The following is a 12,223-nucleotide window of genomic DNA, read 5'->3' on the forward strand; positions in this document are numbered from 1 at the left end:
CAGGACGCAACCGTTCATTGTGCAACTTGATGGAGTATTTAATTTGATATATCATCAGGATCTTCAGTTTTGCAACTTCTTTTTTCCGGATAAGGCAAAGGCCATATGTTAAAGTCGATCAACCCTAATTAGACAATCCTTACAGAAATTAGAAATTGCACACCAGTCCTTTGGAAATTTGACGTTGTTTTCCTTGTGCACTCACTGGCGACACGCCGTGAGCGAAGCTCAAGGCCGCCTCTGGACCAGCTAGCATGAATCTAAACGTAGTACCAAGCACATTTCGAGCTGGGAAAGAGACCATCTGAACAAGGATATGTTGATACTACTTTGCATCCCAGGTACCAGGAACTCCGGAATCAGGTCATATTTTGGAGAGTTTACATTGTTTTCAGGCTTTCCGCAGAAGCCCCTCCGTCCCGAATTTATTTGTCACAAAAATGTACTCTCTCTGTTCTAAATATAAGTCTTTTTAGAGATTTCATTATAGACTACATACGGAGCAAAATAAGTAAAACTACACTCTAAAATATGTATATATACATCCGTATGTAGTTTGTAGTGGAATCTCTAAAAAGACTTACATTTAGGAACGGAGGAAGAATGTACCTAGACATATTTTAGTTCGAGATACATCCATTTTTACGACAAGTAATTTATGACAGAGGGAGTATATCCTGAATATCACTCCAGTTCATCACCCTGCTAAAAACACGCAGTAGCATGTAATGTATCTGGACGCACCAATGGACTAAGCTACTACTCCACTTGTATCCTTTTCACTGAAGCTTTTTTTTTTTCGGGTGCTTTTCACTGAAGCTTCCATAAGTGGTAAGCAAACCCGATGCGGCGACCCAGAGAATGCCCAACGCAAGCACGGCTTCCATGCGCGCCAGATTCACTGAACCTGGACGTGCAAACCGCGCACAACGAACTTAGACGCACCTACCCGAAACATATATAGAAACGGCCCGCCCCCGTGCAGGATACACGCTACTCCAAAAACCTGCAACTGCTTTGGAAAACTGGTGGCCAACGCACGAGCGGCGGCGAGCCCGATCTCCATGCTTATTCCGACGTCACAGCAACCGCCGGAGCCGCCGATCATGGGGTCCTCGCCGACGTCGTACAAGAAGGCCACGGCGGCGCTGGACGAGGCGGCGAGGGCGCGGCTGCGCGGCCCGTTCTTCGGCGGCACCACGCCGTCCGCCTCCGGGCAGGAGGACGACGGCCTGGTGGAGCTGGTGGATGAGTTCTACAACGGGTACGGCGAGGACGCCGTCGCCAAGGAAGCCGTGGCGCCGCCGGTAGCTACCACGTGGGTCGACGCGCTGCAGACGGCGCTGGCAGATGCGACGGCCGACGCGGCTGCGGCGCGGATCCGCGCCGAGGCGGAGCGCGCCGTCGTCGGTGCGGGGCCGAACGTCGCTGGCGGTGAAGCGGTCAGGAAGCTCGTCGCCGCCCGGCTCCGTGCGAGAGGGTTCGATGCCGGTGAGTGCCCTTGCCTTGCTTTGAGATACTTCTCCAGTCGATTTTAGAGTGCGTTCTAGATTCGTGTCGAACTCAAGAGTGTTAAGCAACAGAGATTGACATTTTTGTTGTCGACGCAGGTGTCTGCAGATCGTCGTGGGAAAGAGGAAGCAGCGTGCCGGCGGGCAGCCACGAGTACGTGGACGTGGTGATCGCAGCCGGCGCGTCGACGTCGCGGTACATCGTCGAGGTCAACCTCGCCACCGAGTTCGAGACGGCGAGGCCCAGCGCCGAGTACCAGGAGCTCCTCCTCGCCCTGCCCACGGTGCTCGTGGCGAGGCCGGAGACGTTCAAGGAGGTGGCCGCGGCAATGTGCGCGGCGGCAGCGGAGTCCATCCGGGGCGCGGGCATGCACGTGCCGCCATGGAGGCGCGCGCGGTACGTGCAGGCCAAGTGGTCCGGCAAGTACAAGCGAGCGGCGGCCGTGGCCGTGGCCGCGGCCGCGCCGTCGGGGTCGCCATGGGAAGCTGTGGCGAGCAGCACTGCAGCGGCCGAAGCTCGCCCGCGCCGCGGCGTGCCGGCGTCGGGCGGCCCGAAGCATTGCGGGATGGAGATGGGCCGCAGGGAGATGGCGTTCGGGAGCAGGAGGCCGCTGATGTTCAGAGGATTGTGACACGCTGCTGCTGCATGCGTTGATGACGTGTCCGATGCTACGATCGGATGAGACGACCGTCTGTTTTTTCGCCTCTTTGACTTGCCAGCTGTGGTGATTTATTTATTTTTGTTATTTTTGTACGTATCTTTTTTTTCTTTTGGATGGCCTGTAGGCTGTAGGGTTCCTGCTGGTCAGGGGCTGCGTGGAAGTGTATGTTTTGGGAGGTTTATCTGAGCAATGAAAAATAATTAATTGTAAGGCACATGTTCCATCAAATTTCTCCGAATAAATATGTAAATACTACTCCCTCCGTTCCATAATGTGTGCCCGGTAGCGTAGTGGCAGGATGAATGAATTTGATCCGTGAAAATATGGAGTATATTGGTTCTTCTAGCCCTTGTGTGAGATTTTTGGTACACTTGTAAGCTGACAGTTGGTATAACAACACTCTCAGCGTGCAACTGGACCAATAACTATGGCTTTCATTGACCCACTGGTCTGGTAGCAGGAAACTGAATGATATCTCCACTGCAAGTTACTCCCTCTGTTTTATAATGTAATGTATATAGGTTTTTTGAAAAAAGTCAAACCCCAAAACCTTGACTAAGTTTGTGAAGAAAAACATTTACATCTAGAATGTATATCATTAGATTCATCATAAGAGTTAGTTTCACATTTTATATATTTGGTATTGTGCATGTATGAAAAGAGAGAGTAATAACCTCCAGTGCAAGTATGTGCACAATCTAAAGAAGCTCTTCTGTCTAACTAAAAAAAGCCTTCTCAAAGGGGCTTCAGATCCTCTTTAATAGTATCTGAATAAGAAGACAGAGACTACGACCAAAACTAAATTACACCTTTGCTGGCACAAGGAACAACAATTAGTAAGTCATTTTCCTAAAAAAACAATTAGTAAGTTACAACCGCTACCCAGGTTTATGAATTCTGATCTTGACAACGCTGCACATATATGTTTCGCTAGTCAAATTAAAGACCTAAAAATTAGACCCGGACCAAAACACAAATTTGCCTTGGAAGCCCCCGCTACTGTCACCCAAAAAGTATCCATCGCCGCCATCCTGCCTGCCTAGAGGCGGGAGACGATCCAACTTCCTTTTTTGTCCCGTCTCCTCCCCCAATCTTATGGCTTCCTCAACCCTCCGTCACCGGTCTACGTCATGTGCCTAGGATCCATCACCTTGTGCTTCCCCGTCGTCATGTGGCGATGCTAGCCCCCGTGTGCCCCAGACCCGCGATCGCGGGAAGGCTTCCTCTAGCTGTGTGGTGTCTGTTGCGCGACGGGATCCCACATCGTTTACACACAATGACACGAGGCGATATGTGTGCGGCCGTGGCGTCGGGAATTGCTAACGAAGGCATTGTCCTACCATACAAAAGATTCCTCCTCCTCGGTATGTTGGCCAACCAGTGGCTGCCACAGGCGAGGACCGTGAAGTAAGAGAAGGCGTGTGGTGGTGTTGTTAGATACAAATCTGTCACCCGCTACCGCATGGCTCGTAGAGTTGTGTTGTCATGATATGGTTGGGGCCGTGGTGGTCGTTGGTGCATTTCGTCGATCACTTCAGGAGTTTTCTGCCTAGGCATAACTTCAGTCTTGTATGGCATTGCTCTTTGTCTATGTGATCCGTTGTATGGGTGCGTTGGTGTTGGCTGGGTATCCTAAGTGTGTTCGCTGTGCTTGTATGTCCTCAATATCTCATTATAAGTCAATAAAATTTTCCTTTGTTAAAAAACCGAAGATCTAAAAATCCGTGTCCGACTTATAAACCCGACACAAGGGAGTAGATGACTAACATGTATCGCCCTTGCACCCACAAGCAAAAGTAAAATACGCCCTAGCAAAGAATATCATCAATGCGACATCCAATGGTTAGCTTTGCAGGAGACCAATACAAGTGCTCCTAAGATTGTGATGGCCTATGTATGAATGGAAAGAGCCAACCCAGTCATGGGTCAGAATGGGAAGTTTTTGTGATGAGTGGATCTTGATATTTTCTACGCTTCCACAATTATCACCGTCGACAATGAAGCAAACACCGTCTTTTGGGATGCATCTTGGGTCCATGACCATAAGCCCAAGGAAATTTCTCCCCTCGTATTTGAGGCGTCTTCACACAAAAATTGAAAGGCGCGGAGGCACTTCATGAGAACGCTTAGGTCTCCAAAATAAATATGGCTAGCATGCTCTCCATGGCCCACTTCCCTCAATTCATTGCTCTTTGGGCGCTTATTGGTGATTTCCACCTTAAAGGAAATGCCAAGATGACAACTGGAAGCACACGGCTAATGGCCAATGCACGTCGGCTTCCGCATACTCTGCGCAATTCTTGGGCACAATCTACTCCGGTATGATGCACACGGTTTGGAAGGCTTGCGCTCAACCTAAAGTAAAGTTCTTGGCGTGGTTGCCCATCCAAAACCAGATTTGGACCGCCGATAAGTTGGCCAAATTATGGACTTTGTTCTCTTTGCAAAAGAGAACATGAGTCCAGGATGCGCCTTTTTTCAACTGCCGCTTCACCCCTTAGGCTTTGAAATTAGGTGAATGATTGGCTTCATCTTGGGCATTTGGACATCATCTATTGGCACTTATAATATCCCATGAAGGATTGATAAATTAAACTCTCTGCCAAGTGTGTCTGTGTGTGTCCAATAGAAAAACTATGACATCAGTTGCCATGCTCATTAGTGGACCCTTTAAAATGAGAGGAACTCCTAGGTTTTACGCCACAAGAGTGCTCCACCTTTAATCTTGTTCAACACCATAAAGCTCGAGGCAAGACATTGGGTTACCGCCAACGACAAAAAATAAACACAAACACTATTCTCTTCTAAATTAATAAATAAGGCAAATCTTATGTCTCCATTTAAAAAAAAGAGAAAGTACAAGTGCTCCTAGATTTGCAAATGAACCCAGAGTCCTAGCAAAGCTAGCGCTTTCAAGATTTATTTTCTTTCAAACCTCACATCATGACGGCATAACAAAATATGCTAACGAAATTGAAAATCAGCGACCAGAAGGATGCCTAACATAGGTAAAGTGTGACTGCAGAAGTCACTTCTTCCGTTCCGAATTATAATATGTTTTGGACATTCAAATACAGACTACATACGAACTGAAATGAGTGAAAACCACACTAAAACGCCTTTATATCCATTCGGTTAGAAAAAAGTTAAAACATCTTATAATTTGAGACACAGCAAGTAAATGATTTGCGATAGCCTACTGACAGCAGAATGAATTGGACCCTGGGAAAAACCGTCCAATCCCGTAGAAAAGATTGCGGTGCTCCTTACCAGGAACACAAGTTTGGCAGCTATATTAGAAACCGTTTTATCGTATTGATCATTGAGCATACGATTGGACTCCCGCGGCTTTCAGTGACCCAGCAGCTCGCACAAACCCTGGGTGCTATCTCCACCACCTATAGACCTAGCTAAGTGGAACGTTTTTTTTTTTTTTGAAATAAACATGTAGCCAAATCAATCTTAGCCACGTACCCCGGCCGTTGGGTGTTTGGCCATGTACCACCACTGCATGCAGCCATGCTGTAACGCAACGCCACGGCATGTTTTCACCGCAGGGGCGAGGCGCTTGCGGCGAAGGGAAGGCGAAGCAAGCCGTGTCTTCGTATCCGAACACAGAAGGCGGAGACGAGGAGAGGCAAAGCGAATTACGCCTTCGCCGGCACCGGGCGCATCGGCCTTGTGACGCTCGCGGCCCCGGGTTTTCTGAATTCTGATCCGCGGACCCGCAAGAATAAGATGGTGGTGGGTACAGATACAGGTCTCCGTCAGGGAACAAAGGCCCCCCAAAGTTCCGTTACGTTGTACCCCTCAGCTTTGCGTCTTCTTTTCGACAGAGGCCTCACCTCACTCAAAACGAATCTGATCATGATCAGTAGGCCGCGAGCTCGCCATCTCACCCGCTCGAGAGTGAAAGAGGACATGTCATCAGTCATCTCCTCAGGTTAGTCCACGAGTTGACATCTTGCTGGACCTGCTGCCACGATTCGGTAGACAGCACGTACAGAAACACACGGCTCCAAGGTCCACGCGACGCCTAGTGCGCGATGATACGTGCGTGCGTACCGGACGCGCACGCAGCAGCCAACCACCGTCCGCCGTCGTTGGGATCGTACCGGAAGAGGAAGACGAGTCGCCCCGACTCTGCTACGTGACGTCGCCTTCAGAAGCTCTGCATGCTTCGTGGGGAGTGGAAAAGAGCGGGCACGGCACGATCACGCACGCACCCGGCCGTAGGACGGCAGAATTCCACCGCGTGATGGGTGCAAGGAATCGGGCGCGCCCCAACCAGTCCGCCTGACTTATTTAGGCGCCGCGTTTTGTCCCCGTCGTCCGGCCCCAGCCGAGCCGACGCGCGCGCCATGGCCTCCTCCCCCCTCGCCTCCCCGGCCCGCCGCGCCCTCCTCTTGTCGTCGTTCCTCCTCTGCTTCCTGCCGCGCCATGTTGCCGCCGGCGCCGCTGGGGCGGCGGGCTACGTCACCGTCTCCACCGCCAGCTTCGCCGCGTCGAGCGCGACCTGCGACGAACCCGGCCCAGGTAGCGCCGCTGCGCTTGCTTTTCTTGACTTTTGAGAGAGCTGGTTAGTAGCTTTCGGGAGAGTTGTTGTTGATTCGTTTGTTGGCTCGGATCTTTTCCGGTTCCAGTGATCGCGCCGCGGCAGGGGAACGGCACGCTGGCGGTGCTGCGGCTGGCGCACCGGCACGGCCCGTGCGGCCCGTCGGCGGCGTCGGCGGTGGCGGCCCCGTCGTTCGCCGAGGTGCAACGCGCGGACCAGCGGCGAGTGGAGTACATCCAGGGGCGGTTGTCGGGGGGCGGCGGCGCGCGGGGGGCGAGTAAGGGGGGCCTGCAGCAGCGGCAGCAGCAGCTCGCGGCCGGCTCCAGGTCGGCGACGGTGCCGACCACCATGGGCGTCGGCACGTTCCAGTACGTGGTGACGGTGAGCCTGGGCACGCCCGGCGTGTCGCAGACGATGGAGGTGGACACGGGCAGCGACGTGTCGTGGGTGCAGTGCAAGCCCTGCGCCGCGCCGGCGTGCTACAGCCAGAGGGACCAGCTCTTCGACCCGGCCAAGTCGTCCACCTACTCCGCCGTGCCGTGCGGCGCGGGCGCGTGCTCGGACCTTGGGATCTACCAGGCCGGCTGCTCGGGGACTCAGTGCGGGTACGTGGTCAGCTACGGCGACGGGTCCAACACCACCGGCGTGTACGGTTCCGACACGCTGGCGCTGACGCCGGGCAGCACGGTGGGCACGTTCCTCTTCGGCTGCGGTCACGCGCAGGCGGGGCTGTTCGCCGGCATCGACGGGCTCCTCGCGCTCGGCCGGCAGGCCATGTCGCTCAAGTCGCAGGCGTCGGGCGCGTACGGCGGGGTCTTCTCCTACTGCCTCCCTTCCAAGCCGAGCTCCGCGGGGTACCTGACGCTGGGCGGGCCGAGCAGCGCGTCGGGGTTCGCGACGACGGGGCTGCTGACGGCGTGGTCCGCGCCGACGTTCTACATGGTGATGCTCGCGGGCATCAGCGTGGGCGGGCAGCCGGTGGCCGTCCCGGCGTCGGCGTTCGCGGGAGGGACGGTGGTGGACACGGGCACGGTGATCACGCGGCTGCCGCCGACGGCGTACGCGGCGCTGCGGTCGGCGTTCCGCGGCGCCATCGCGCCCTACGGGTACCCGCCCGCCCCCGCCAACGGGATCCTGGACACCTGCTACGACTTCAGCCGGTACGGCGTGGTGACGCTGCCGACGGTGGCGCTGACGTTCAGCGGCGGCGCGACGCTGGCCCTGGAGGCCCCCGGGATCCTGTCGAGCGGGTGCCTCGCGTTCGCGCCCAACGGCGGCGACGGCGACGCCGCCATCCTCGGCAACGTGCAGCAGCGCTCCTTCGCGGTGCGCTTCGACGGCGGCACCGTCGGGTTCATGCCCGGCGCGTGCTGATCCACTGATCCATTCTTTGACCACTTCTTACAAAACCTATCACTAGCAGGAGTATAAACATACATACGTACTTGGTATGTATACCGCATGTAGAGTACATGTACGTACACGAAAAGGAGAAGGTAGACGAATATACATGGCAGGATGACGTAGGTTCTTTCGTTGGTGGATGGAGCACGGTTTCGTCGGGGAATAATAACGGGCTAACCAGAGGCGTGTTGACGCTCGACGCGGTTCGTTGGATTTTTGTGTGTGTGTCGCGGTCAGTGACTCGACGAGCTACGGGTGATGATGGGTTTATGACTAGTGGAGAGTTAGGAGGGAGTGTAGACGGAGTCTGACTTTGAGCCGTCCCGGGAGCCGCGGCGCCAAAGTCATTGTGGACTAGACCGGATGGATGTTAGCCTGTTGGGGGATGGTTGTCGATGCTGAACTTGTCGATATCAGAGGGACCCCTTCTGCTTGTTCGACGAAGGTATCTCCGGGGACATCCGATAGTTGTTGGACCAAGGGCTAAAACACTTTAGATTACTTCATGTCAGAGACACATTATTTGCATAGATTCAGGCTACCGTGCAGATGTAACACCCTACATCCTGCTCTGTTCTTCATCCAGTGAAGTAGGAGTATATGGTCAGTTACAAAAGATGAGGCCCAGTTCAGAAAGAAGACATCGATCCTTTACTCGCCGTCGTCGATCGCTCGACGTTGCCCTTCTCTCGTCATCGCCATTACCTTGCGTAACCGTAGCTCCATTGCGGATGAGATGGTGACCGCTGCTGCCATTGCCGCATATCACCGCAAGAGGGAAGAGCGGCTGACAATGCCACGGCCGCCACCGTCGCGTGGCGGCACCACGTCGTCGAGCTCGTGGCTGCTGCATGACGTGCCAAGTAAGCCGCAGTGCTGAGCGCGAGCAGCCGCGGATGAAAGGTGACCAACACATAGCCTAGAGTGCAATGTGGTCTGCCGTGTGATGCTGGAAAAAGCAGGCAGTAGCCGAGCAACAAGGAGCCTGAAGTGAAGTTTCAGACGAACAAACTGAATTTGTGTCTTGCGAGGAATCTATAACTCAGATTGAACTGAGATTGTATATTAACTAACGTTCTTAATTTAAGAGCAGATCACTGATGGGCGCTATAGCTGATTTTCTTCAGCTCTGTACCGAGGTGCTAGGGGCTGCCCCCCTGTATTTAAATTTGTTCTCTCTTTTCTACTAGCAGAAAGAGCATATAGATATAATTGATTCTAGCCATTTGTGATATGGGATGGAGTATTTAAACCCTCTCTCTCTTTTCTACTCCACTAACAGAAAGTGCATATAAATATAATTGATTCTGTCCATTTGTGATGTGGGATGGAGTATTTAAACTCTCTCTCTCTCTCTCTCTCTCTCTCTCTCTCTCTCTCTTTTCTACCAACAGAAAGAGCATATAACTGATTCTGTCCATTTTGTGAGCATATATATCAGTGAATTATGAATCATTCTTCTGTAGTGCAGGTGGCAAAGGAGATCAATTAAATTATCAATGTGAACTTAACCGGGAGCAGAACTAAACTGAATTTTGAGAGCAGATCAATGGAACCATTCTAATAAAGTCAGTGGGCAAATGAGATTAAATAAGTTGAGTGAAGTGAACTATGGTTGATATCACTAAATTAAAAATCACTGTACTATAGGCAAAAGAGATGAACTAAACCTGAGTGAAGTAATGGAAGATTGATGAATTTCAAAGCAATCTCATGATAGAGGTTTGATCTATGTCGAGGCAATCTGATATGGAAGATCAGCCAATTTCAATTTAGCGACAGAATAATGAGACATACTCCCAAGATTAAAAAGCAGAGCAACTCATCCCTCCAGTGATTGATTCCTTCATGGAACGCGCCTTTTTTTCATCTGTCTGGCGCCGTTTTACAGTGCTCACACCCTTTTTCGTCTATGGACATGTTTTCCCTCTCCCGTTCCATTGGACTGGGCTAGATCGTTCTTGTGGGCTGAATGTGCTTTATGTTTTCCCGTTTCCACTTGCTGCCGTTGGATGATTAGCGAACGGTGAAACGTGAAGTACGTCCCTCAACGGTAGTTTTTAGTACATCAGAGGATCTCGTTCTCTTCAAACTATCAGATACATATATACAGTGTTCAAGAGAAAAATCTACTATTTCCTCATATCTAAAATAAGTGCTGCAGTTTTAAACTAAGCTGGGTACAACCTTAGTTCAGACCTGGGACACACTTATTATAGATTGGTCATTGGAGGTACAACTTTTTTTTCTCTTTGAAGGGAATGCCAATTGACTCATTTTATTTAATCAACGATCTGCTCTTTCTATTAAAATAAAGCTGGGGGAGGAGGTCATCGTCCCAATACAAAGTTGGATTTGAACTATGCACATCTAGATGTGCTCTAGTTATTGCACATCCAAATGAGTGAATCAAGCATAAAGAGAAAAAAAACACCCACAGAAATCTTAATGTAAGATCAATGATATAGGACTTAGATGTGCAATACTTATGACACATCTAGATGTGCTTTAGCAAAACTGTTGAACTATAGTGTATGTTTAACCTAGCTAGGTTGCGCGGCAACTACCAACACACGTAGCTGAACTCAAACTTCGGGCGGGAAAAGCCACGTTGGAGACCACGGGCCCCATAATCCAGCAACCGACAATGCCGATGTCTCCGAGGGCAGCCGCGCCACCGTCCGATCCTTCATGTTGTACACGCCGGAGTGGAGAAAATCCTGAGGAATGTTACCGATTCCGACCAGCTCGCTCATGAAGTAGATGCAGTCTTCTCGAGCTCCCCCGCACGCCTGGCCGTCGGCAAGCACCGAGCGCGAGCAGCTTTGGCTGACAAAGAGAGCGTGCCCCATCAGTGTGTCGACCCTGATCCACCGTCCACGGCCGCCGCCGCTCAGGTCCACCGCCTGGAAGACGTCGAAGCGCGTCATGCCTACGGGTTCCGCGTCGGCGATCCGTCTCACCAGCAGCAGCCGGCGGCCCGACGGGACGAGGTAGTAGTAGAACTGATACACCTCTCCATCATCCCTTGGCGTGCCCGGGATGCATTGGACGGACCTGATGCCCTCGTCGCCGACGTCCAGGACATGGAGCTCCGGCTGATGATCGCGTTCTGCGGTGAGGACGTAGAGCTTCCCTTGGAAGGTCGCAATGTCGGCGGCATGGCTGTTCACAGGCGGCGCCCACTCCATGGTCATGGTCCCCTGTGGCCCGCCGGCGAAGACGTGACGTTCTTGGAGTTCCTCTTGGTTCTGGTCAAGACGGCGAGGACGCGACCGGGCACCACCTTGCGGATGTCTCGTAAATTCCGGAGGTCCAGGTGGTCGGGGTTGATCGGGAGAGGGGTGATCTCCCCGGGGAAAGGGTCCATCAGGGAGCACCACCTGCCTTCTTGATGGCCGTGCCGGTGCACCAGGAAGAACATGCTGCCGGTGGACACGCGGTAGGAGACGTCGTCGTAACCGGGGACGGGCAGGCGGCGGACCGTGCCGTCGGCGAGGCTGAGGAAGGTGCCGTCGCGGAAGGCGAACCACGGTAGCAGCGGGGGCGGTGGCTGCAGCTGCGCGCTGGAGCGCCACGAGCGGCAGACCGCCCGGAGGTGGACGCGGTCGGAGTGGGACGGCGTGCGCGAGAGCACCAGGCCCAGCAGCTCCGGCGGGAGGTCCGGCCAGGGCGATTCCTGTCAGCGCCCCAACTACACAGGAGCCAGACACCGTGGCAGCGCCAGGTCAGCAGCCTGCCACGGCGACCAAACCGAGTGGAATGCAGGGCTACACACCAAGGCGCAACGCCAGCAGGCCGGCCCGCGGCATACAGCCCAACAGGAGGTTCGTTGGGCCGGACTGGACTCGCTAGGGTTGATCTGGGGTCGCCACCTACTTACACCCACAAGCGAGTCGAGGAAGGCATCCAGTAGGATCAGATCGGCGGTGGCTCTTTTCCTCATCGCCTTTCCCTCATAAGAACAGCTTGGCTGATTGTATCTGAATTCGAGTTGTATCTGTGATTGAATTATAGATCGATTGGTACCCTAACATCCTGGTATCAGAGACCACTCCACTACTCCTCTCCGCCGCGCCAACCCTGGAGAC

The 12,223-nt window shown here is 53.1% G+C and overlaps 2 protein-coding genes and 1 pseudogene across 2 annotated transcripts; 2 read left to right on the forward strand and 1 right to left on the reverse strand.

Moving 5' to 3' along the window:
* Positions 1-994: 994 nt before the first annotated feature.
* LOC147965888 (uncharacterized) lies at positions 995-2,445 on the forward strand. The gene is made up of 2 exons (XM_087526984.1): positions 995-1,491; positions 1,611-2,445. Exons 1-2 carry the CDS (start codon positions 1,065-1,067, stop codon positions 2,141-2,143), a joined length of 960 nt encoding a protein of 319 aa, XP_087383110.1. The 5' UTR covers positions 995-1,064; the 3' UTR covers positions 2,144-2,445.
* Positions 2,446-6,333: 3,888 nt separating this feature from the next.
* On the forward strand, positions 6,334-8,345 carry LOC147965889 (aspartyl protease family protein At5g10770-like). Its single transcript, XM_087528483.1, has 2 exons — positions 6,334-6,709; positions 6,817-8,345. The coding sequence occupies exons 1-2, from the start codon at positions 6,535-6,537 to the stop codon at positions 8,100-8,102; spliced, it is 1,461 nt and encodes a 486-aa protein (XP_087384609.1). The 5' UTR covers positions 6,334-6,534; the 3' UTR covers positions 8,103-8,345.
* Positions 8,346-10,717: 2,372 nt separating this feature from the next.
* LOC147965890 (uncharacterized) lies at positions 10,718-12,078 on the reverse strand (annotated as a pseudogene).
* Between the last annotated feature and the right edge of the window lie 145 nt (positions 12,079-12,223).

This window comes from Triticum urartu, chromosome 6A (assembly GCF_056163025.1).
Source record: "Triticum urartu cultivar PI428250 chromosome 6A, HENAU_Tu73, whole genome shotgun sequence".
Lineage (NCBI taxonomy): Eukaryota > Viridiplantae > Streptophyta > Magnoliopsida > Poales > Poaceae > Triticum > Triticum urartu.